At 45.8% G+C, this 24904-nt stretch overlaps 4 protein-coding genes across 4 annotated transcripts; 2 read left to right on the top strand and 2 right to left on the bottom strand.

Moving 5' to 3' along the window:
- Positions 1-458: 458 nt before the first annotated feature.
- On the top strand, positions 459-10612 carry LOC306753130 (glycerol kinase; the record flags this gene model as incomplete). The annotated part of the gene is made up of 21 exons (XM_079236976.1): positions 459-551; positions 2086-2159; positions 2256-2362; positions 2465-2542; positions 2656-2735; positions 2939-3076; positions 4460-4569; positions 5167-5233; positions 5379-5396; positions 6340-6375; positions 6711-6778; positions 6865-6907; positions 6998-7078; positions 7162-7240; positions 7341-7437; positions 7516-7600; positions 7786-7906; positions 8340-8483; positions 9742-9828; positions 10231-10317; positions 10482-10612. The coding sequence occupies 21 exons, from the start codon at positions 459-461 to the stop codon at positions 10490-10492; spliced, it is 1704 nt and encodes a 567-aa protein (XP_079093102.1). The 3' UTR covers positions 10493-10612.
- Positions 10613-12916: 2304 nt separating this feature from the next.
- Positions 12917-17405, top strand: nfkbiz (nuclear factor of kappa light polypeptide gene enhancer in B-cells inhibitor, zeta). The gene is made up of 10 exons (XM_079237036.1): positions 12917-13056; positions 13705-13793; positions 14008-14300; positions 14374-14479; positions 14557-14703; positions 15705-15768; positions 15835-15983; positions 16068-16178; positions 16268-16435; positions 16555-17405. Exons 1-10 carry the CDS (start codon positions 13026-13028, stop codon positions 16591-16593), a joined length of 1197 nt encoding a protein of 398 aa, XP_079093162.1. The 5' UTR covers positions 12917-13025; the 3' UTR covers positions 16594-17405.
- A 286-nt stretch (positions 17406-17691) lies between these two features.
- LOC306753091 (protein jagunal homolog 1-B) lies at positions 17692-19636 on the bottom strand. The gene is made up of 4 exons (XM_079236928.1): positions 19536-19636; positions 18693-18790; positions 18405-18477; positions 17692-18325 (listed from the first exon to the last, which is right to left on the bottom strand). The coding sequence occupies exons 2-4, from the start codon at positions 18779-18781 to the stop codon at positions 17936-17938; spliced, it is 552 nt and encodes a 183-aa protein (XP_079093054.1). The 5' UTR covers positions 18782-18790; positions 19536-19636; the 3' UTR covers positions 17692-17935.
- A 2040-nt stretch (positions 19637-21676) lies between these two features.
- LOC306753168 (uncharacterized protein) lies at positions 21677-24512 on the bottom strand (the record flags this gene model as incomplete). Its single annotated transcript, XM_079237024.1, has 2 exons — positions 24417-24512; positions 21677-23625 (listed from the first exon to the last, which is right to left on the bottom strand). The coding sequence occupies exons 1-2, from the start codon at positions 24508-24510 to the stop codon at positions 21677-21679; spliced, it is 2043 nt and encodes a 680-aa protein (XP_079093150.1). The 5' UTR covers positions 24511-24512.
- Positions 24513-24904: the final 392 nt, after the last annotated feature.

Below are 24904 nucleotides of genomic sequence, written 5' to 3'. Positions count from 1 at the left end.
TAGGTTTGGGTAAAGGAGGTCAACCTCAACAAAAGATTCCTCCCGGTCGGAGTAAAATACAGTCCAGACATCAGTTAATAAATATATGATCATGAGCAATCAACATAGCCATCTTATAAAAATAAAGGACTGCCCTTTCCCCGTCCTCTGCCCTGTCTCCAGGATCCATTCGAATATTTAATGATTATTATGATTACATTAAAATGTCCTCTTTGAGTCTCTTCCAACACTTGAACTTGTTTGGACTTCCACTCTGAGGAGCTGTGACGCTTGGCCCCATAACACCTGAATGCGCATGCGTGGCCGTGTGGACGTGTCCACCGCCTGCCTGCGTCATCATTGTGCGCCAGGACAGAAAGCGACGGACTGGACGCCTCCCTTCAGCTCTGAGCCGCTTTCGCCGGGTGTTGATAATCGGGTTTGTGATCCAGCTCAAACAACGAGCTCTGTGGCCGCGGATGAACGGCCCCATGGCGGCGTCCTCTCACCGGATGACGCTGGGCCCGCTGGTGGCGGCCATCGACCAGGGCACGAGCTCCACCCGGTTCCTGGTGAGTCCCCCCGCGCGACGTGCGGCTCTAACGGGCCGACAGAGCGGCGTCCTTGGTGTGTTTCTGTCTGTTGTCATCGGTGTGCCCTCTGGCGGCAGCCACCATGCATCACTATGTACATGTCCGCTCCATGCGTCACTATGTCTACTGTCCGCTCCATGCATCACTATGTACATGTCCGCTCCATGCATCACTATGTACATGTCCGCTCCATGCATCACTATGTACATGTCCGCTCCATGCGTCACTATGTACATGTCCGCTCCATGCGTCACTATGTATATGTCGCTCCATGCGTCACTATGTACATGTCTGCTCCATGCGTCACTATGTACATGTCCACTCCATGCATCACTATGTCCACTCCATGCATCACTATGTACATGTCCACTCCATGCATCACTATGTCCACTCCATGCATCACTATGTACATGTCCACTCCATGCATCACTATGTACATGTCCACTCCATGCATCACTATGTACATGTCCACTCCATGCATCACTATGTACATGTCCACTCCATGCGTCACTATGTACATGTCCACTCCATGCATCACTATGTACATGTCCACTCCATGCATCACTATGTACATGTCCACTCCATGCATCACTATGTCCACTCCATGCATCACTATGTCTACTGTCCGCTCCATGCATCACTATGTACATGTCCGCTCCATGCATCACTATGTACATGTCCACTCCATGCGTCACTATGTACATGTCCACTCCATGCATCACTATGTACATGTCTGCTCCATGCATCACTATGTACATGTCTGCTCCATGCGTCACTATGTCCACTCCATGCATCACTATGTCTACTGTCCGCTCCATGCATCACTATGTACATGTCCGCTCCATGCATCACTATGTACATGTCCGCTCCATGCATCACTATGTACATGTCCACTCCATGCATCACTATGTACATGTCCACTCCATGCATCACTATGTACATGTCCACTCCATGCATCACTATGTACATGTCCGCTCCATGCGTCACTATGTCTACTGTCCGCTCCATGCATCACTATGTACATGTCCACTCCATGGCAGGAATATAGACACAAACTCATTTTGTGGAGTTGTTGCTGTCTTAACTAGGAACAGATGTTTTTATTCATGTTCTGGGTGTGGCTGATATCTTATTCTTAATTGGCATAAATCGCCACATATTTTAAAACTTTAGATTTAAAATTCGGGGTAACGTTTAATATAACTGTGACTTCTCATTTGAGTTTGGTTCATTTAATGCAGAGATTTGTTCTGGTTGAAACTGTAGAGTACAATAATAAATGTGTGTAATTATTGAAGGTGTGTCTTAAATTACACCTGCTCATTCTCACTGCAGACATGAGCAATAATATTATCGTTGCATCGTTGGTCGATAGCCAGTGTGATCCTGCTGGGATCAAGTTAAATAACGTGATCATGAATCCATGATGAACTACAGACAAGACGCTCAGCCATCTTCCCCTGAATGATGGAGGATACAGTTCTGTGTTATTGACTCATTTCTCTCGTTGAAGGTGTTTAATTCTAAAACGGCAGAGCTCCTCAGCCACCATCAGGTGGAAATCAAACAGAGTTTCCCCAAAGAAGGGTGAGTAAGACGCTTCGATGCGTTCCTCAAAGATGCATACGCAGTTTAGAAATGTGTTTTATCTGAGTTTTATATTTTTTTGCCTTTTATTTTCAGATGGGTGGAGGAAGACCCCAAAGAAATCCTGCAGTCGGTGTACGAGTGCATGGAGCGGACGTGTGAGAAGCTCACCCAGCTGAACATCGACGTCTCCAACATTAAAGGTATTCCTTCTCTCTGAGCTTCAGGCTTCCATCGGCTCCTTCAAGACGTCCTCATTCATCTCTAAGCCGCTAACGATCTAACGTCTTTGTAAATCTGTCCAGCGATCGGAGTGACCAACCAGAGGGAGACCACGCTGGTTTGGGACAAAGAGACCGGGGAGCCGCTCTACAACGCCATCGGTAAAGTTGTTGGTTTCCTTTTCATCCTGTCGCGATCTTTATCTACACGGAGACACACATGGCGGCTGGGTTTGACTGATTCTTCTTCTTCTGTTGCTATGAAATCTCTTCAGTTTGGCTCGACCTGCGGACTCAATCAACAGTTGAACGTCTAATTAACAAAACTCCAGGAAGGAATAAGAACCACTTGAAGGTGATTTACATTCTGCTCTCTCGTTTTTGCTGAAAGTGTTGCTTATATTTGAGAGGATGTTTTTGCCCGGTAACAAGGTTTTATCTATTGTCATCATGGCTTTTTTTATGGTTATCTCAGCATTGAATCTTGTCAAGTTCCTGTTCATCCAAATATATAATTTTTCCTTCCTACACATTTGATATTAAAACGTCCTCCGGCAGCACAAAACGGGGCTCCCGATCAGCACTTACTTCAGCGCAGTGAAGCTCCGCTGGCTGATGGACAACGTGGACGAGGTCCATGAAGCCGTGGTGTCGCACCGCGCCATGTTCGGCACCGTGGACTCCTGGCTCATCTGGGTGAGTAGCGGCCGTACAGATGTCGTGTCATCTCATCTCATGTCGTGTCATGTCGTGTCATCTCATGTCGTGTCATCTCATGTTGTGTCATCTCGTGTCATGGCATGTCGTGTCATGTTGTGTCGTGTCATGCCGGGTCATCTCGTGTCATCTCATGTCGTGTCATCTCGTGTCATGTCATGTCGTGTCATCTCGTGTTATGATGTGTCGTATCATGGCATGTCATGTTGTGTCGTGTTGTGTCATCTCGTGTCATGGCGTGTCGTGTCATGGCATGTCATGCTGTGTCGTGTCATGTCATGTCGTGTTATGTTGTGTCATCTCGTGTCATCTCATGTCGTGTCATCTCATGTCGTGTCATCTCATCTCGTGTCATGTCGTGTCATCTCGTGTCATGGCATGTCGTGTCGTGTCATCTCGTGTCATGGCATGTCATGTCATCTCGTGTCATGTCATGTCGTGTCATCTCATGTCATCTCATCTCATGTTGTGTCATCTCATCTTATGTCGTGTCATCTCGTGTCGTGTCATGTCATGTCGTGTCATCTTGTGTCATGTCATGTCATGTCGTGTCATCTTGTGTCATGGCATGTCGTGTCATGTCGTGGCATGTCATGCCGTGTCATCTGGTGTCATGTCATGGCATGTCATGGCATGTGGTGTCATCTCGTGGCGTGTCGTGTCATCTCGTGTCATGTCATGTCATCTCGTGTCATGTCGTGTCATGGCATCTCGTGTCATCTTGTGTCATGTCGTGTCATCTCTTATCAAGGCGTGTCATCTCATGTCATGTCGTGTCACGGCATGTTGTGTCGTGCCATCTTCTGTCATCTCGTGTCATGTCGTGTCATGGCATCTCGTGTCACGTCGTGTCGTGTCACGGCATGTTGTGTCGTGTCATCTCGTGTCATGTTGTGCCACGGCATGTCGTGTCATCTCGTGTCATATCGTGTCATCTCTTATCAAGGCGTGTCATCTCAAGTCATGTCATGTCGTGTCACGGCATGTCGTGTCGTGTCATCTCGTGTCATGGCGTGTTGTGTCATGTCATGTCGTGTCATGGTATGTCATCTCGTGTCATGTCGTGTCTTGTCATCTCGTGTCATGTCGTGTCATGTCAAGCCATGTCGCGTCGTGTCATCTCGTCTAATGTCATGTTGTGTCGTGTCATCTCGTCTAATGTCATGTTGTGTCGTGTCATCTCGTGTCATGGCATGGTGTGTTGTCTCGTGTCACGGCATGTCGTGTCTTGGCATGTCGTGTCAGCTCGTGTCATGTTGTGTCGTGCCATACAGATGTCGTGTCATCTCGTGTCATGTCGTGTCACGGCGTGTTGCGCGCTGCAGCTGACGGTGTAGAACTGACCTCCTGTGTGTCTTTCAGTGTTTGACTGGGGGAAAGTCGGGCGGCGTCCACTGCACCGATGTGACCAACGCCAGCAGAACCATGTTGTTCAACATTCACACTTTGGACTGGGACCCAGAACTTTGCACGTACGACATCTGTCCGTCATTCACCTTCCATCCTGCCACGCTGCCGATGTGTTTTATATTGTTTTTTTATTTCGCCAGTATAATCCCATTAGATATTTCTTTGACAAGAGATGGCAGCATAACATATTCACCACATAAACACAAAGATAACAAACTTATAAAACAGTTAAAAAGGACATAAAAAAGTCACATAAGAGACGACAGACTTGGAAAAAACAGAAAATAGCATAAATCGAAGGCTTTCCAAAAAGTGTTAAGACAATTACATGCAGTGCTCAAATGATCCTTTATTCTGCATTTAAAATTGTGCATGTGTATCAAATATATAGTTTAAATTGTCGTTTAAATTCACACAAAGGTGGTCAAAAAAACGATAAATAACGGTGCAGCTTCTAGTGGTGAATTTATCTGCAGCTCCTTGTTTCTGTCGTGGACACCTAATTTCATCCTGAGGTTTTTTTGTGTAAGACCCTCAATGTGATGGAAAAGCCACCACATAGTTTCACAATACCTTGTATTGCTTCATATTCCGTATTGTTTATGAATGCAAATAGCTTGAAAGCAGAGTTGGCTCAATCATTCTCTCTTTCCCGACAGATATTTTGGTATTCCCATGGAGATCTTGCCCAAAGTGAGGAGCTCTTCAGAGATCTATGGACTCATGGTGAGCATGAAGCATGAACATCAACTCTAATTTTTAAAGTTTTATCCTAATAATGTCACTGCTGTGTTTCATGCATGAACTTGGACTAAGAAATTATTTTAGGCTTTTCTTCTGTGTGCCATTGTCTCTCCTCTCTCACTGGTAGAAAATTTGTTCTAGCCGGGTAAGTAATACTCGCCATCGCATCACTTTCCTCCTCATGCACCGTCACCGTCACCGTCACCGTCACTCCGCTTCTTGTGCCGACCGCGTGTCACACAGTGCATTTCCAAGATTCACAGAAGGCAGATAGTTTTACCACAGGAGGGTGCAAACCGAAGATCATCCCCAGAATGATTTAACAAATAAACGAGCAGAGAAACGGGAAATACGTGTTTTATGTTTATCTTGCGTAGCTTCATCCCAGACCTGTGTGCAAAACAACGGCCTTGGTTCCGTGTTCTTAGGACACACGCATGCACGGCGTGTTGGAAATGTACTGGATGCTCCGTCCCTCACCGCTTCTGTGGAACGTCGCCCTCGCCAGGGCCACGCCCGGAATGTCTTCACTCTTTGTGCACTTCTTTAAACTTCTTTAAACGTCTTTAAGCATCTTTAAACATCTTTTAAGGTCTTTTAAACATCTTTAAAGGTCTTTAAACATCTTTAAGCATCTTTAAACATCTTTTAAGGTCTTTTAAACATCCTTAAAGGTCTTTAAACATCTTTAAGCATCTTTAAGTATCTTTAGAGGTCTTTAAACATCTTTTAAGGTCTTTTAAACATCTTTAGAGGTGGAGGAGTGAAGACATTTTAACTGACACAGGTTCACGGGTTCATTTCTGTGGGAAAGTCTGTATGTTTGTGTTATTTGGCCTCCTGTTGTCAAATAACGAGCTATTGACTTAATATTTGCTATTGACTTAATATTTTTAGCTACAAATATGTTTAACTTCACGGTTTTAATCATTTTAATTTGACATGTATTTCTGGTGGGGAAAAGCACATCATCAGTTTCAAACTATTTCTACACATTCTTCTTTTTAAAAGCAGCGTTGACATTTAAATCTCCAGCATTAAAATACTGCGTTCACTTATTGAAACAAGTTCATCTTTTCTTTTGGCAGAAGTCTGGAGCTCTGTCAGGAATCCCCATTTCAGGAGTAAGTTCCTCTCTTTACGTCTCATCTGCACTTCGAGGCATTCAATGGCTCCTGATGGATGTTTGTGTTATTAACCCTTTAATTTCTTCAACTGGTGCAATATAAATACATTTTAAATACATTTGTATTTTGTCTGTATATATAATACTGCTATTGTAGATACTTTATTGTTTTATTACTGTTTGACTGTTTATTTATATTACTTTTCTTTTCTTTTACTATGTGTTTCTTGCTGCTGTAATCCTGCAATTCCCCCACTGGGACTAATAGAGGAACATCTCATCTCATCTCATCTCATCTTATCTCATCTTATCTCATCTTATCTTTTAACCCAGTGTCTCGGGGATCAGTCGGCGGCGCTGGTTGGACAGATGTGTTTTCAGGACGGACAGGCTAAGAACACGTGCGTGGCTCTGTGTGTGTTCACACATCTTCAATGCATTCTGTCTTTAGTAGTTTATTTATATATAGTATTTATGTGGGTTTCAGGTATGGAACTGGCTGCTTCCTCCTGAGAAACACAGGACCCAAGGTAACACTATTCTACATATTTTAGTTTTAGCCGTGCCATCGGAGCACATTTTGCACACGGTTGCATTTTTCTGGCTCCTGTCGTCCGCAGCCCGTCATGTCCGACCACGGCCTCCTGACCACTGTGGCGTACAAACTGGGCCGAGACAAACCCGCCTGCTACGCCCTGGAGGTATTAAACCACCGATGCTCCTCATTGTATTCTGTGAAGTCGTTCTTCTAATGCTGAAGGCGTTTCTCTGGTGCTTCCTGCAGGGCTCCGTGGCCATCGCCGGAGCCGTGGTCCGTTGGCTGCAGGACAATCTGGGGATCATCCAATCACACGGAGAGCTCGGTACGTGCTGGTCTGCAGCGTTCGTACTTAATCTGGAAATGATCGAATAAAAGGACCGAACCCAGTAAACTTTCCCTTTTCTGCTTCTTTCCCGTTGCAGAGAAGTTGGCTGCGTCCGTCGGTACTTCCTACGGCTGTTATTTCGTTCCTGCCTTTTCCGGTCTTTATGCTCCGTACTGGGAGCCCAGCGCACGAGGGTGAGTCCCAGATCTCCTCCAGTCGTTACGCTCAACTCCCCGTCCGGTTATTCACGCTGCCCTTCCTCTGACCCGCAGCATCATCTGTGGGTTAACTCAGTTCACCAATAAGAGGCACGTGGCGTTTGCAGCACTGGAAGCCGTGTGCTTCCAGACCAGAGAGGTGAGCGCTCTGCTCCTCTGTCCTGCAGCCCGGCTCACGATGCAAGCAGCTTGTTAACGCTCAGTCCCAGCTGCAGAGACATTTCTAATTTAATGTACAACATTGAAACAGGTGTGAAAATGATACTTATTCTAGATGCAGGTGTTTGGGTAACTATTATATATATTTTTAATGTTTTAACGCAGATACTGGACGCCATGAACCAGGACAGCGGCATCCCGCTGACGCAGCTCCAGGTGGACGGAGGAATGACGTCCAACAGGCTGCTGATGCAGCTGCAGGCCGACATCCTGTGCATCCCTGTTGGTGAGACGCCTCAGCTCATCATGCGTGTTCTGTGTGTTCTGTGTGTTCTGTGTGTTCTGTGTGTTCTGTGTGTCAAAATGAGGAAACTGTGGAACATAATCAATGAGAGGATTTTTCCTACACTAAATGTTTTTACAGCACAAATCATTGTTTGACAGCATCCTTGTCATTTTCCAACTGAACATTATGGTGCTACTGCCCTCTGCTGGCAACATGATGTATGACTTATAACAGTGAAAATGATTATCAGTACAAAGTTATTATCAGTTTCTAAGTATTGCTCATGCCTGCAATGACGTGTGTTTCAAAAAAGTTTTGTTTACAAGCTAAATTGACAAAATAAGTCCCTAGAAAAGCACCAATGTAGATTTGAGTAGCAGCGTCTCTACCGTGAGTCATGTTGTCTAACGGTGAGCCTGCTGGTCGTGTGCAGTGAAGCCGTCCATGCCGGAGACCACGGCTCTCGGAGCGGCGATGGCGGCGGGATCGGCGGAGGGCGTGAGCGTGTGGAGCCTGAACCCCGAGGACCTGAGCGAAGTCACCTCCGAGAAGTTCGAGCCGCAGATCAACCCCGAAGGTACGGCGAGGCCGGCGTACGGCGAGGCCGGCGCGTACGGCGAGGCCCGGCGTGCGGCGAGGCCGGCGTGCGGCGAGGCCCGGCGTGCGGCGAGGCCCGGCGTGCGGCGAGGCCCGGCGTGCGGCGAGGCCCGGCGTGCGGCGAGGCCCGGCGTGCGGCGAGGCCCGGCGTGCGGCGAGGCCCGGCGTACGGCGAGGCCCGGCGTACGGCGAGGCCGGCGTACGGCGAGGCCGGCGTACGGCGAGGCCGGCGCGTACGGCGAGGCCGGCGCGTACGGCGAGGCCGGCAAGGCCGGCGCGTACGGCGAGGCCGGCGCGTACGGCGAGGCCGGCAAGGCCGGCGTGCGGCGAGGCCGGCAAGGCCGGCGTGCGGCGAGGCCGGCAAGGCCGGCGTGCGGCGAGGCCCGGCGTGCGGCGAGGCCGGCAAGGCCGGCGTGCGGCGAGGCCCGGCGTGCGGCGAGGCCCGGCGTGCGGCGAGGCCCGGCGTGCGGCGAGGCCCGGCGTACGGCGAGGCCGGCGTACGGCGAGGCCGGCGTACGGCGAGGCCGGCGTACGGCGAGGCCGGCGCGTACGGCGAGACCGGCAAGGCCGGCGTGCGGCGAGGCCCGGCGTGCGGCGAGGCCGGCAAGGCCGGCGTGCGGCGAGGCCCGGCGTGCGGCGAGGCCCGGCGTGCGGCGAGGCCCGGCGTGCGGCGAGGCCCGGCGTGCGGCGAGGCCCGGCGTACGGCGAGGCCGGCGTACGGCGAGGCCGGCGCGTACGGCGAGGCCGGCGCGTACGGCGAGGCCGGCAAGGCTGGCGTGCGGCGAGGCCGGCGAGGCCCGGCGTGCGGCGAGGCCGGCGAGGCCCGGCGTGCGGCGAGGCCGGCAAGGCCGGCGTGCGGCGAGGCCCGGCGTGCGGCGAGGCCGGCAAGGCCGGCGTGCGGCGAGGCCCGGCGTGCGGCGAGGCCGGCAAGGCCGGCGTGCGGCGAGGCCCGGCGTGCGGCGAGGCCCGGCGTGCGGCGAGGCCCGGCGTACGGCGAGGCCCGGCGTGCGGTGAGGCCCGGCGTACGGCGAGGCCCGGCGTGCGGCGAGGCCCGGCGTGCGGCGAGGCCCGGCGTGCGGCGAGGCCCGGCGTACGGCGAGGCCCGGCGTGCGGCGAGGCCCGGCGTACGGCGAGGCCGGCGTACGGCGAGGCCCGGCGTACGGCGAGGCCGGCGTGCACGTCCTCGCCGGCGTGCGGCCTTTAAGCCTTTAAACAAGCTAACGTGTCTCTGTCCACAGAGAGCGAGTTCCGGTACGCTCGCTGGAAGAAGGCGGTCCAGAAGTCCATGAACTGGGAGACGACTGAGCCGCTTTGTAACGGAAACGGTGAGCAGAAATATTATTAGAGCCATGAAACAAACGTGAATGCTCACTGTTCATTAAACATGACGGGTTCCCATAATGTCCTTACTTAAACAATAGTGGAATGTCTGTGCATTGAAAGGATTGTTTCATCATCATTGTGTATTTTTCATGTAAGTGATGGGGACAAAGCTGTGGCTCATAATTAAACACGTTTAAAGCTTAACCTGCGATGGACATTTCTATTTCTTTACTGTTCTGAATAACCAAACTGCACTCATCAAACAGAAAATATTGACGCACAAAAAGAAAATCTCCTGATTTATAGATGTATGTTTATCTGTCAGCAGGTTGGAGTCTTTGATTTCTGTCTTTGTTTGTTAGTTTTGTGTATAATTTCTCTCCATTTGCTCAAATGCCCAACAGGTGAGTCCAGTATCTTCAGCAGCATCCCTCTGGGCTTCTACATCATGAGCAGCATGTTGATATTAGTCGGAGCCAAATACCTCGCAGGTCAGTGTCATGAAGAAAAGCTTCTTTTTTAATTCTGCACAAATATTCAAGTCTTCTTTTTGTTGTTACGGTTTCATGAGAAATAACAAAGTAAATACAGTCAAGTTAATGGTCAATATTTGTACTGCGAGGTTTATTAAATCAACAAATGTTCCTGCTTTCAGGCCCTGACTAGACTAGACTCTAGACTAGACCCGACTAGACCCGACCCGACTAGTCTAGACTAGACCAGACTAGACCCGACTAGACCAGACCCGACTCAAAGAGGACCCGGCGCTCTTCCAGCTGCACCGCCACGCTGCTGCCTGGTTACCGACTACCAGGAAGACTTCTTCTCTATTATTTTCTTCTTCTTTGTTTTGCTTCTTCCTCTGAAGCCGCTTTGGTGCGTTAGAGATAATTTAGCGTGTGCATGCAGTATTTGTTGTTTCTTTTCATGCAGCACTTGTTATTTCTTTTCATGAAGTCTTTGTTGTTTCTTTTCATGCAGCACTTGTTGTTTCTTTTCATGAAGTATTTGTTATTTCTTTTCATGCAGCACTTGTTATTTCTTTTCATGAAGTATTTGTTATTTCTTTTCATGCAGCACTTGTTGTTTCTTTTCATGCAGCACTTGTTGTTTCTTTTCATGCAGCACTTGTTGTTTCTTTTCATGAAGTATTTGTTATTTCTTTTCATGCAGCACTTGTTATTTCTTTTCATGAAGTATTTGTTATTTCTTTTCATGCAGCACTTGTTGTTTCTTTTCATGCAGCATTTATTCCCTGTTCTGTAGCGGTTGCCATGGTGGTTCTGTAGCTCAGCTGTGACGAGTTGTTCCCTCTGTGAGGCACAGAGCACTTTATGTTGTGTCTTGTGGGAGATGTGTACTAACAGAGTTTAATATATATTTTTTCTAACAGTTGGGATTAAGAGTTTGTTGTGGAATGAAAATAAGGGAAAGTTATTGAACTAATGAGATTGTTTGTTTTCTTTGGAGGAAAGCTCCGGTACCGATAGTCGTGTTCTGAACTGTAAGAATCTGTGAAGGCCGACGATGAATCAACATCTGTTCCCACGGAAAATATGAAGACCTAAAAACACACATAGTTGTCTTTAAATATTAAAACATTCTCCCAAAGTTTAACTACAAAGATCAATAAGGGACAAAACCTGAAGCAGCTGTTAATAAGTGATTTATTTTGGAGACTCTCTTGTTTTGTTTCCAGTATTCTGGTTAAAATCTCCAGGTTTTATTGTTATGATCATCAAAACAGCAGAATGTGTTATTTATTGAGTTGATGTGATTATTGTGTAATAATCTGGATAAACTGCACGTTTTAGTCGCTGCCTAGCAAAACAAGTTAAATTCTACGCTGTGCTCCAGAACATGAGCTTTACTGCTTCACCTCAGTGTTGAAGCTCTGATGAGACGATGCAAAGGGAGCGCGAGGTTTATTCTGACAGCTGGAGCAGAATGTGTTCACGGTTGTTTTCTGTACATTCATCATTCATGCAGCTTCAGTCCGCCTGGAGGACGGAGGACTGCATTCAAAGTGCTCTTGTGTACCCGCAACTAATGTGTATTTATGAATGAATGCAATATGGAACAAGTCATCTTTCATGCTAAAGTTAAACTCGTGAAGCAGAGGATGAACCAGTGCGACCTCTACCTGACCTCTGATGAGGAACGCTCCGCCCGGCGACCCGGCTCCGCCCTCAGAGACCCGAGAGGAAATGAGACGGTTCAGTTTCACGTGTGACGTTTAACACGGGGAGACGAGGCGTGTTCCATGTGGGGAGACGAGGCGTGTTCCATGTGGGGAGACGAGGCGTGTTCCATGTGGGGAGACGAGACGTGTTCCATGTGGGGAGACGAGGCGTGTTCCATGTGGAGAGACGAGGCGTGTTCCATGTGGAGAGACGAGGCGTGTTCCATGTATGGAAACAGGTTTCATGGGAAAATAAAGTTCTGGAGTTCTGAATTGTTCGGCTGCTCTTTGTTTTTTTCCGTCTGTAAAGATGAGAGCATGAGACCTCCTTCAGGATCCAGGGGCAGTGTGGGGAAAATACACTTTATTTTTTTAATTATTATTTATTGGGTATCTTTAACAAAACAAGTTTTTCTTTTTGTACTCTCAATTAATACATTTTTCAGATAGGAGGTTTTTCTTTATCACCATCGATTAAAAAAAAATGATAAAGAATAGAATGTGTAAGCTGCATAAAAGCTGCTAACTCTACTTTCTTCAGATATAGGACTTAGTTCTTTAACCTGAACATGACTCAGTCTTCCTGAACGTTACAAACACAAACTGTCTGTCATCGCTTTGCTTTGCACCCGAGTTACTGATTCACTCTCACAGGCGTGTTGAGCCTTCATTTGCATATTAACTGACTGACTTGTTGATCGGCTGGAGGGAGGACTGCTTTATGTTTTTAATGTTAAGGTTTACTTCATGCCTCTTTTGCATGTTTAGGACCTTTATTTTGAAACTCATTAGTAATCAGTCAACCAGGAAGTGGACTCAAGTGTTTTGTCATTGGAAGCTGAAGGGTTGAACAGGTGAGTCATTTCATGATCTCTGCCTCTACATTCCAGGTGTGTGAGAAGGAAGAACCTGAACGTCTTTTTTAAATAACTTTAACATTTTAAGGAAGGAAGAACCTGAACGTGTTTTTTAAATAACTTTAACATTTTAAACCCAGAGGAAGACACGTTTTACCAAATGGAGACAAACTTCAACCAGAACCATGAAGGTCAGTTTGCTGCTGTTGTGGTGATCGGATATGTTTTATGATTATGAACCCAGACGGGTTATCTGGTTGTCCCTGAACATTTGATCCCACTTGTAAGGCGTTGGAGACGCAGGAGAATGAGGAAGTCCAGCGGTTACACTTTGACTTGACACTAGAGAAGACTTTAAACTTTAAACTATAAACTAACGCTTCAAAATGTCTACTTAAGCACAAGCACCCTTTGTGTGGAAATGTACATTTGAGCTTCATGAAAATAAATCCTCTCACACACACACACACACACACACACACACACACACACACACACACACACACACACACACACACACACACACACACACACACACACAATGAAGCAATCTTCCATGGCCGCTTCTAATAGAACCTTATCTGCTTGAATAGACTAGAGTTACATTTGTATGATCAAGTTTCTAGGACTTTTTTACTCTGAGTTCAATCTAATAATGTCATTATAATGTAGCTGCGAGTACAATTCTGAATTCAGGACTTCTTCTTTTAGTGATTGAGTTATTTAAAGTTACTTAAAGTAAAAGATGTAAATTCTTCTTCTTCCTGTTTATTTGCCACCTATTTCCAATGTATGTAACATGTCAGTGCATGATTGTTTATGAGTCCCTCCTCCCTCAGGCTTCCTGATGACTGATCCCAGACCCCCAGAATACCTCCACGCCTTCCAGAGGAAGACCGTGAAAGAGCTGCTGCTGATGAGACGCCAGGTGAGCCGCAGAGATACGGTGAAGACGTTGGGACTGTTGTGTTGTTCTGCATATTATTTATTCATCAATGGGTGGACCTATCTAGCTTTTTTTAAAGTTTCTTAAATATGAGGAAGAAGCAGTTGAACATTCCTGACTGCAGCATCCTCCACATTGCATTGCCATGCCAGATTAATCAGGACTTAATCACAGCGTGGGAGCGACTCTCTTTCAGAAGTGGAGCGGCTCGCAGGACGACAGCTGGGCTCATGCGTTTAAATCTGCGAGGTTTGAAGCGTGCGGCAAAGAGCTGACCCCTCAGCCGCTGGGCCCTCCGGCAGCGGCCCCCCATCTCACGAGCCGTGCCCTCGGTCACATGACCCCACCTGCGCCGCACCTGCAACACGCGGCTCCGCAGCGCCACCCGGTGGAAGTGACTTTGTTTCACTGGCAGGTCCAGCGGGAGCTGCAGAGGGTTGAAGGAGTTTCTCCTGAGCTGCTCAACATGCAAGACGCGGATGGTGACACGTATGTCTAATGGAGAAAGTGTGCAACACATGAATATAACCAGGAGCAGATAAAACCGTATTTCCTTCTGCAGACTCCTCCACATCGCCGTGGCACAAGAGAGACGCGCTCTTGCTTATGTGCTTGCGACCAAAATGTCCCGATGGGGTTCTCTGGACATGAAGGAGCACAACGGGCAGGTAGGACGGGCACAGTACTGTACTCATGCATAGAGGTCACGTAGCAGGACTGACGCTGCACTGCTCTCTGCACGCAGACGGCTCTGCAGATCGCGGCCGCCACCGACCAGCAGCTCATAGTCCACGACCTGCTGACCCTCGGAGCGCAGATCAACACGCGGGACCACTGGGGCCGATCTCCTGTGCACCTGTGTGCGGAGAAAGGTCATCGGCTCGGCCTCCAGGTGGGTCAGTGTAAAGGGTTCATCGAGGCTTCCTGTGGGGGAATCCTGTGAGACCCATGCCAGCGCTTTGAAGGAGTTATTGTCTGGTTTATAAACAGCTTTAACCCCTTTTTAAGTTAGATGACAATACGATGGGATGGAACCCTTAGGGATAGAAGAACGGTGAGGAGTCAGCAGGTTGTGGGGTTTGAATCTCATGAGCTGATAACCAAACAAGTCAAATACAGCAAGGAGTGTAGGTGTTGACATGCTGTCTTCTACAACCGTAAAGATCATGTTGAACCCATAACCTTTAGGTCGGAGGGTCTCATACACGGGTGAGCACCATCTGCCATGTTGATCTGTTTATTAACCGTTTATTAACGTTTATTAACCGTTTATTAACGTTTATTAACTGTTTATTAACGTTTATTAACCGTATATCAGCGCTGACCGCCCCCAGAGAAGGAGAGTAGGTTTGAAGCAGCCCTCTGGCTCCTCCCATCAGCAGCTTATGACTTCAACATGCTATATTTTGACATTTTATTAAAGTATCACCTTTTCTAAATATATATAACAATGTATCTCGTATTTCTATAAGATTTGTAATATTTTTCTTACAATGACTTTTTTTTTTATACATACTTTATTATGAATTAATCATACTTTTTTATGACATGCTATATTATGACTTTTTTTTGACATGCTATATTTTGAAAACAATTTCTGAACCAGAAGTTTGAAATTTTTACGAAACGTCTCTGGCCAAATATCGTAATGAATCTGTGTGTCCTTAACAATTCTAAAGCTATATCTCCGGGTCGTTAAACGTATGTTTTGCATTATAAGTCCAGGTGTTGTTGTTGGTTCCCTTTCATTCGCCCTCACAATAACAGGAAACACCAATATGATCAGATTGCAGAGTTTCTTATAAACCTTTGACTAAGCAGCCCTTCTGCACTCAATGACATGGGTAGAAATAAGCATTGCAACATATTAGATGTTTTCATTGCTTCCCACAGGGCATCTGGAAGGCCCTGATGAGCAGCAGGCAGCCAATTGACATTGACATGTTCAACTATGATGGTGAGTGCTCTCCTGCAGCTAACGCGGTTCACGTGAAGCCTTTGTGTGACGCTGTTGTGTCTGAAGGGTTGACTCCGCTGCACGCAGCCGTGTTGCGTCACAACGCTGCGGTCAAAGAGCAGAAGAGTTCCTACGAGGGGAAGGAGCAGAAGACTCAGACCTATGTGGAGTGCATCAAGACCCTGCTGCTCATGGGCGCCTCCTGTGGGACGAAGGTAACGTCGCCGCTGCTGCAGAGCTCGGCTTTGGTCGCATTCCCCGTCGCCTCGTTCAGAGTTCACTGCCGTCCCGTTCTGCAGGATCTGAAGAGCGGAAGGACGTGTCTCCACATGGCTTCTGAGGAGGCGAACGTCGAGCTGCTGAACATTTTCCTGGCGCAGCCGTCTTCGCTGTCTGTGGTCAACGCTCAGGCGAGTTGTTTTGCTGGAGCTAAATCGAGTGTGACGCCAAAAACAAACGGCTTGTGACGCCTGAAGCGATTCTGCCTCCTCTGTTTCAGACCTTCAGTGGAAACACGGCGCTGCACATCGTCAGCTCTTTGCAGAGCCACGCCTCTCAAGTGGAAGCAGCGCGGCTGCTGATGAGGGGAGGAGCCGACCCCGGCAGCAGGAACTTTGAGAACGAGCCGCCGGCCCAGCTGGCGCCAGAGGGACCCATCGGGGAAAAGGTAACCGGGTTACGCGTGAATATTCTGACCGTTAAGCAGAATAACATGAGTCGCATTATAAATTGAAGTGCGTGTTGTTTGACATCAGTTCGATGATTTGAGTTTTATTTGTTTCCCAGGTGCGGAAGATCCTGAAAGGGAAATATTTCAATGCTTGAGTGAAGCTCCAGAACACCGTCAGTTAGACGGTCCGATTATCATAATATTATTTGCCCAAACGAGGCAGATGCTGGTTGTTTCTGTGAAACATGCCATTGTTCATTACCATGTAATGCCAACGGGAAAGTGGAGACATGATTGGGATTTTTTTGTTAATTAACTTGTATTGTATTAGGAATTAAGGTGGTATGTTTAAGATTGCAATACAATGAGCGAATATTATACATTTGTAATTTGTTTTTTCATCGTGATGCAGGGTTGCGTTGTTGGTTTTCTTTATTTTCAAGTAGTTTAAAGATTTTACCGTCATAACGTCTGCGTATTTTGGTTTATGTTCATTTTAAAGTAGAATTGTTATGCTGCATATCACAGTTTAACATGTTGTAGGTTTTGTTTTTGAAATTTCTTTTAATGTTTAGTTTTAAAAATTTGCATGCATTTTCTCAAAGGTTGAATCATGTAGAAAACATTCGGACCTGTACTTCATTTTATTTTGAAAAGGTTGTTTTATCGTTTTATCATGAAATTCTTTACTGAAATTGTTTAAGTATATTACGTAACTGTACATTTTCAATTGTTTCGTTAAGTGATGGAAATGTACAACACTAAGTTGTCTTTGTGAAACAAAAATGATGTAGATTACAAAGATTTGACATTTTATTGTGAAATATAAATTGTACTTAAACTTTTAGGGTGACTTTAAGCAATAATTGCTATTTTCAGTGAAATAATGAAATTAGATATTTTTCTTGAATATATATTTGTATAAATGTTTGTTTTAATCTGAATTACTCAATCTATGTATCGTATTAAAGGTTTATCTCTTAAGTTGATATCTTTATTTCAAACAGCCGATGGCCTGGAGAGCCGTTATCTGGATCATAAATCATTCAAAAGCATCGCTTTGACATTTTAACCTTCCTGCACGCGTTCCCTGCAGGGTGTGTTTACTGCACACAGAAAGCTGTTGCAACATAAACAAAAGAAGGTCGGGGAGAATATTGGCTCAGATGAAGTAATCCCCCAAAAAATACTAAATGAAGACTTAGAGAAACCCTGTTCTGGTATCTGGCTTTGGCAACTTAAGGTGCAAAATATCCAGTTTAATATTCAATTTTATTTTTGTTTCCCAAACATCAACTTACACATGATTACAGTCTTCTTCCAGTTCCTCGTCGGTTTAATGTCCAGAGTGATGGCAGCAGTCCAGAGAGAGATTGCTTTTTAACAACGTTAATATCACTGTCAGATATAAATATAGAAAAAGACAATACTTTAGAGTCTCTTGTCTGGCTCGATCCACCAGCTCAGTGGCTGCTCTCCAATAAAAAGCAGAGCTCATTATTTCTTCTTCTTCTCCTGCGTGCTGGTGAACCACTGGTCCAGCAGCTTCTTGCTGTAGTAGATCTGCCAGGCGTGCACCTGCACCGCGACCACGATCACCAGGTACATGACCGTCACGGCGGAGAAGCCGAAGATGAAGCGGTAGGATTTGCCGTGCCGATACAGCTGCTGCGCCACGGGGAACATCTCCATGCTGCCGTAGATCAGCGGCGCGATGCAGAAGAGCCCGCCGCTGATCATGGACACGACCAAGTAGCTGATGTTGTTGCGCGGCAACGCCAAGAAGCTGAAGACCGTGGGGATGGCGCTCAGGAGGTACGGGTACTCCCACTGGTACGGAGAGGCCACCACCTTGTAGGACACCAGGCTCAGCTGGCTCACGCCCACCTGAGAAGAGATGACACGCTTAACTTACATGCATTATAACGGTCATTACAACATGCATATACAAAAGGTCGGGTCTCACCTGAGCTGCCATCAGCACCCAGATCAGCACATGGACAATGTTGAGTTTACGGATTTCAGACTTCAGAGCAACGCTGTGTCGGATGAGACAGAAGGGTGAGTCACACACTAAACACGGAGATTTAAGGGTTAACCATCAATGCATTGATTATGAAACCTGGGGATCAAACTGTATCAGTTGGCTTTCACGTAACAGAGGAAGTCCTGAGGAGAGATTTGGGTTCTGTGGATCCGTTGTGTTTTTACCACTTGACATAGCGCTCAGTGTATTTCATGCAACAGGTCCTACCTCATCTGGTAGTGGGAGGCAACCTTCTCCCGGTGCTGGAAGTCACTGCCGTCTGTTCCTGCAGCTCTCGGACCTGCTCGAGAAGCCATGGTGGATCTCTGGAGGCAAAACACAATATACATACACATTAAAGAAAGCATGTGTGCATACATATATAGATAGAGGTATATACAGGGAGTACATAGTATTTGATACCTTGCCGATTGACAGAAATGAACGGTCTGTAATGGTGGGTTTATTTAAACAGCGAGAGACAGAATATAACTCATAAATACTTATTTCACACAATCAAATATAAATACATGTATAACTTGTATATGATTTGATTTTTTTGGGGATATTCTGTCTCTCATTGTTCAAATTAACCAAATTAACCAACATTACATTGACAGACCGTCGTTTATGAGTCAGTGGGAAAACTTACAAAACCGGCAAGGGATCAAATACCTATTTCCTCCACATAAAAAATATAGATACATAAACATATACATAAATACATAAATATATACACATAAATAAATACATATATATAGACATAAATAAATACACACATAGACGCCGCTGTAAAACGATTATACAGATGGAGAACGTCACTGTCCTCGGTTGTTATCACGATGACATATTTAAACAAACAAAGAGATAAAGAATCATTAACAGCTGCAGCGACCTGCTGAACTTAGCATGAGAGACTCCATCAAACAGCTAGCTGACAAGCTAATGCTAGCTAGCCAGCTAGCTGTTAGCGAGTGTTAGCTAAGCGCCGTGAGATACATGTGGGCTAAATTGCCAAAACTGTCACGTGACGTTAGTATAAATGCACGCGAGGTGAATCAAAGCTCTTACTTGTTATGTGTCGTTGTTCATAAAGAGCATTAAACCAGGAACACTGCGGATGAAACGGGGAGACCTGCTAGCTGACGAGTACCGAATTCACGGGAGACAGACCGGAAGTGTGACGTTTCAAACTCTGATTGGTCAGACTCTTTCTCGAAATCTCGCGCAAGTTCCCGTTACGTTTCATACAAGCAGCAAAAAGCGTTCGCTCACGAACTCTTAATCAATTAAATAATGATTTAAAGAACTATTTAAGAGGCTATTGAGTACATTTACTCAAGTACTGTACACATGAACAATGTTGAGGTACTTGTGTATTTCTATTTTATGCCTCTTAAAACCACTAATCAATCACTAATTAACTAACTAATTAATCACTTAAAACCACTAATGCCACATTTCAGAAGGAAATACTTTCTCCTGTAGTTAATGGTTATATTGCAGATTTTTGATAAATGATTCACAAATTAATTATGTTGATTATTAAAGATTAAGCAACCCGGAAGTGTCTACATTTGTTAATATAAACCCAACCATTACATCTGCAAATTAAAGTGATGCTTACACATGAATGCACACTTAACTGTAATCCAATTATATGATAGATATTATTCTGAAATGGGCCATTCTGCATTATGATCACACTGTCTGCAGAAATGCTGAAGATGAATTTAGCTATGCAAACCCTTTGTGAAGACGTCTGACCCATCTGTGACCGAACATATATAAAAGATGTGGAATTGAATAGGAACAGATTGCCTGGAATATTTTGTGTCATTTCATTTTCTTGTTTCTTGTTTATCACCATAAAACTGTACAGTGTATTGTGGATAATGACCATTGCATGTAGCACAGAGTTTAAATGTGATGGGAATGAAAATCACGTAAAGACAAATGTTTAGATTTTTTTTAATAAACCAATAATCAACCAATCAAAGCAACAACATTCACATACTTTAGGCACTGTTTCCCATTTCATGCTGTGCACTATTGTCCAAAAAAAGAAAGAAAAACAAATAAAACCCTCCGACATTAAAAAAAAGACACAGTTTAAAGAAATAAAGTACAACATAAAAAGGCACACGTGGTATGAATGGGTATGAATGAGCACATTTTTCAATATTTGTGTTTTATGTTTTGACAGAACATGTCCGCTCTGCATTTTGGAACGGATTCCGTCATTTACTGTCAACACAGAAATGAACACAATCCCAAATAATCAGTAGTCAAACAAATAAATTACAGAGAATACTGACAAACTGACAAAAACCTTTTAAAGATTTCCTGTCTGTTACAAATAAAACAAGACAAATCATGACATCAAATAGTCAAAAGCAAAAGAATCAAATTATAGTTCAACTGCCAAATTGTGGACAAAACTGTTCTGTTGTGGACATAGATGTGGTAGAAAATTTATTAAAAACTCACTCAAAAACGTATTTTACAGTCAGACGATGTAAAAAGCCATATTAAGATTTGATTGTATTAAAAAGACGGATTTTCAAAATAACATAAAAGACTAACAAGGACGTAATAACTGCAAGATGACCCTAAAGACATAATACAGCTTGTACCGACAGCATGTACCGACAGCGGTGAATAAATGCATTTTACATGAAACCAATACGTTCTTATGTGCCCAGGATACAGCATATAACTGTAAAGCAAAAAGAAAAACGAGTGAAGTTTAAAAACAATTCTGCAACATAAAGCCTCATTGTTCCAGGAACTATTCCAGCCTGATATATTGTGTTTGGATGGATACAAGAATAAATGCACAATGCAAACTCACAAGAATTATGATAACTGAGATATGTGGTAGTATTTATTTACCTCTGCTCTCCACAACCCTCAAATGAAATATTACTTCATTTATCCAATGACCAGATCTATTTCAACAATGAACATACCCTGCACATTATTTCATAACCGCATAACTTTCTGAGAATCAATTGATGTGATGAATGTAAAGCAAAGAATAATTCAATGAAATATGTTGCTATTATATGAAAAAAGATTATTCAGACACCACTCATTGTAAACCATTTAACTTGACCCACATTTGACCTTTGATACTGCTGTAGTTTACCATACATATGGTAGAAGACTCCATCAATGTCACTCTCATCTCCTTTGTTGACACACATTTCTTACATTGGGTACAGTAAGTATCCAGAAAACGTGGAGTGGACATATTGGCCAGCATAAAGTCCTGCAGCCTGGTCAGACGGTAGCTGCATATGCACAGCGTCTCCCTCTCGTAACGGGAGCACAGCGCTCCCCGATGCCTGGTCCAGCAAGCCCTTTTTGTATTCATCATACGTGTACATTACTGGCTCATTATTCTTCATCAGTGCCACCCACACATTACTCCCTTTGCAGTGGACGTGGTAGGCAAAGTAGTAGACCCCTGGTACACTGCAGGTGAAAATCCCATTTTGGGGATTGTAGTCCTGATTGCCGTTGTGTAGGAGTTTGTCAAAGATGACAGGCGAGCCAACGAGAGGGAACGGGTTAGTGAGCTTAGCTGTGAACGCAGGCATCTCCACGCCACTTCCAACCATGTCGCCTCCACTCTTTTGCTTCTTGTAACCTTGCTTTTGGCCGGTGTATGGGCCCGTCACTGGGAGGACCTGTCCGAGGTCAGGAGATGATAGTCCAGGAGGACCAGGGGGTCCAGGTTGTCCTGGTTGCCCTGGAAGTCCAGCAGGGCCACTTGGCCCAGGGTTACCTTGAGGACCAGTATGACCAGGGGTTCCTAGCTTTCCCTCCCCAGGATAGCCAGGTTTACCAGGTAGGCCTGTTTCGCCTTTTGGCCCTAGCAGCCCAGGAGGTCCAAGTGGTCCTCCTGGTCCTGCAATCCCAGGGATACCTTGTGGTCCCTGGTAGCCTGTCCCTCCAGGTTGCCCCCCTTCTCCTCTTGATCCAGTTAATCCTGAAGCACCAGGGGAACCAGGTGAACCCTTCATACCGGGTTCTCCTTTTGGTCCAATAGGCCCTTGTAAACCTCTTTGTCCTGGTTGTCCACCCCCACCGGATGAACCTGGCTGTCCTGGAAGACCTGGGGGCCCTAATTCACCCTTAATTCCTGGATATCCTTTTTGTCCCCCAAGACCATTTTCTCCCTTTTGCCCTGGAAAGCCAAGACTACCGGGATTCCCTATTGGTCCTGGTGGGCCAGGAATACCACTAGGACCAGTGGAACCAATGACCCCTGGGAGACCTGCATGCCCTTTATCACCTTTTAGGCCTGAAGGTCCAGGAAGACCAGCATGTCCGTTGTGACCCTTAGGTCCTGGAAACCCTGGTTTACCATAACCTGGCAAGCCTGGACCCCCTGGTAAACCAGCAGGGCCCGATTCTCCTTTCCCTCCAGAGAACCCTGGTTGTCCTTTTAAACCATCTTTTCCTGGTTTTCCAATTCCTGGCAAGCCTGATGGTCCTGGTTGACCTCTATCACCAGGAGGCCCTGCCAGCCCTGACTCTCCAGGAGGACCAAGTTTTCCTGGTATCCCTGGTTGTCCAGGTAGACCATTTAAGCCAGGTTTGCCAAGCCCAGGGATGCCTGCATTTCCAGGTGGACCTGGTGGTCCGTAAGGTCCTTTTAAACCTGGCAAACCAGGCTGACCAGATCCTTTCTCTCCCTTGGGGCCTGAAGGACCAGGAAACCCAGGTGGACCTTTTGTGCCAGGCTCCCCTAGAGAACCCAACTGGCCAGGAAACCCTTGACCTCCTGGTTTTGAAATTCCTGGGAGTCCAGGGGGACCTGGGAGCCCTGGAGGCCCACGAAGTCCAGTTTGTCCTTCGCCACCATAAGGACCAAGGTCACCTTTTGGTCCTGGTAATCCGGGTCCTCCAGGTTTGCCTGGTAATCCTGGCATGCCAGATTTTCCAATTCCTGGGTAGCCTTGAGGACCAGAAGGTCCTGGCTTTCCTGGTAGCCCTGGCAATCCCTGGCCTGGTAGCCCAGAGGGGCCTTGTGGGCCTGGCGGTCCTGTTGGTCCTGTGGGGCCCTGAACTCCTTGTGGTCCCTCTCTCAGACCTTCTCCACCTGGAATATGAGGAGGTGGACCTTTGCCCCCTCTGGGGAATGTTTGTCCTGTAAACAAGAGGGAACGATTGGTTGATAGACCTTTGAGTCCGCCTACTTCACAGTAGGTGGACTCAGCTAACAATTAGCCATGTGTGGGGTTAATGCCGTTATCAAGCATTCTCATCTGTGCTCCAGAAACAAGGAGTAATAATAACTCAAATAATTATTTGAATAGTTTAATTCGATATGACTCCATTGATGAACTAATTCATTTGAAATATATGTCATGTCTTATTAAGTTATTTTTTTCACCGGCCGCCATTAGATTCATGCGAATACGTTGGCCACTAGTGATTAATTAGCAAAAATCAAATTCCCCCCATGGCAGACCGGAAAGATAGATGGGAATAGTTGACCAAGTCAATGAAAACTGATCGATAAAATAGATCAATCACAAATGCACCTGATATGATCTGATATACATTTTTCTGACATCAAGTCTCATGTTGACATATTTAGACCACTGAGGAGTTTGAACATTTAAGAAGAAGTTCAATGTTTGTGATAATCGTGATACTGGTTAATAACTCCAGTTTGGGCTTTATAGCTATTACTCATTGAATAAAAAAAACAGATGACTGTGGCGCCCCCTACAGTTCAGTAATGGTGGCAATTTAGGTGAGCTCTTAATTTACCACCAGAAATGAAACAGATTGACTGGACTTAAGAACACCTGTTGTTTATCGGGATCCTTTCTGTCAATTAGTCAATCAAAAGTTGTCTATATATATATTTATATAAATATTAAGTAAAAACTAAATTCCCACGAGCAGTTTTCAGTAACTAGTTGACCTCACCTTTGCCTTTGCCCATTTGCAAAGGCAGCTGAGGAAGCTCTTTTCTATACTGAGGCATTAATGGCACTTCTTTGCCATAAGGCAGGTGTGGCATCTCGTTCCCCAAAAACTGCTGCTGAGGATACCCATCATTGTACTGTGGCACGGGCTGGTGCTGCTGAGGAGGTTGTTTATGCCCATGGTACTCCCCGCCCTGGACTACGGGTAATAAACACAGCTGGAGTAGACAGAGAGAGTGGAGGCGTACAGCCGCCATGTTCTGCAGTGGAGGAGAAAGTAAACATGTAACACAGTGAATGCAGAGAGGTCTCATTACACGAGACAGAAAAACACATTACTACTATAATAATAATACTATAACAGATTCAAACATTACAACAAATGTAGAGGATTTTGCAGGCTTATGGTAGATTTGAGATATCTTGACTTTTAAGTATTTTCTAAACACTCAATCCTACACTTCCCATAATGCAACAGGATAGTGTTTT

The sequence above is a fragment of the Taurulus bubalis genome (genome assembly GCF_910589615.1).
Source record: "Taurulus bubalis genome assembly, chromosome: 21".
NCBI classification, from domain to species: Eukaryota; Metazoa; Chordata; class Actinopteri; order Perciformes; family Cottidae; genus Taurulus; species Taurulus bubalis.
This window is presented reverse-complemented; position numbering and strand designations above follow the sequence as displayed.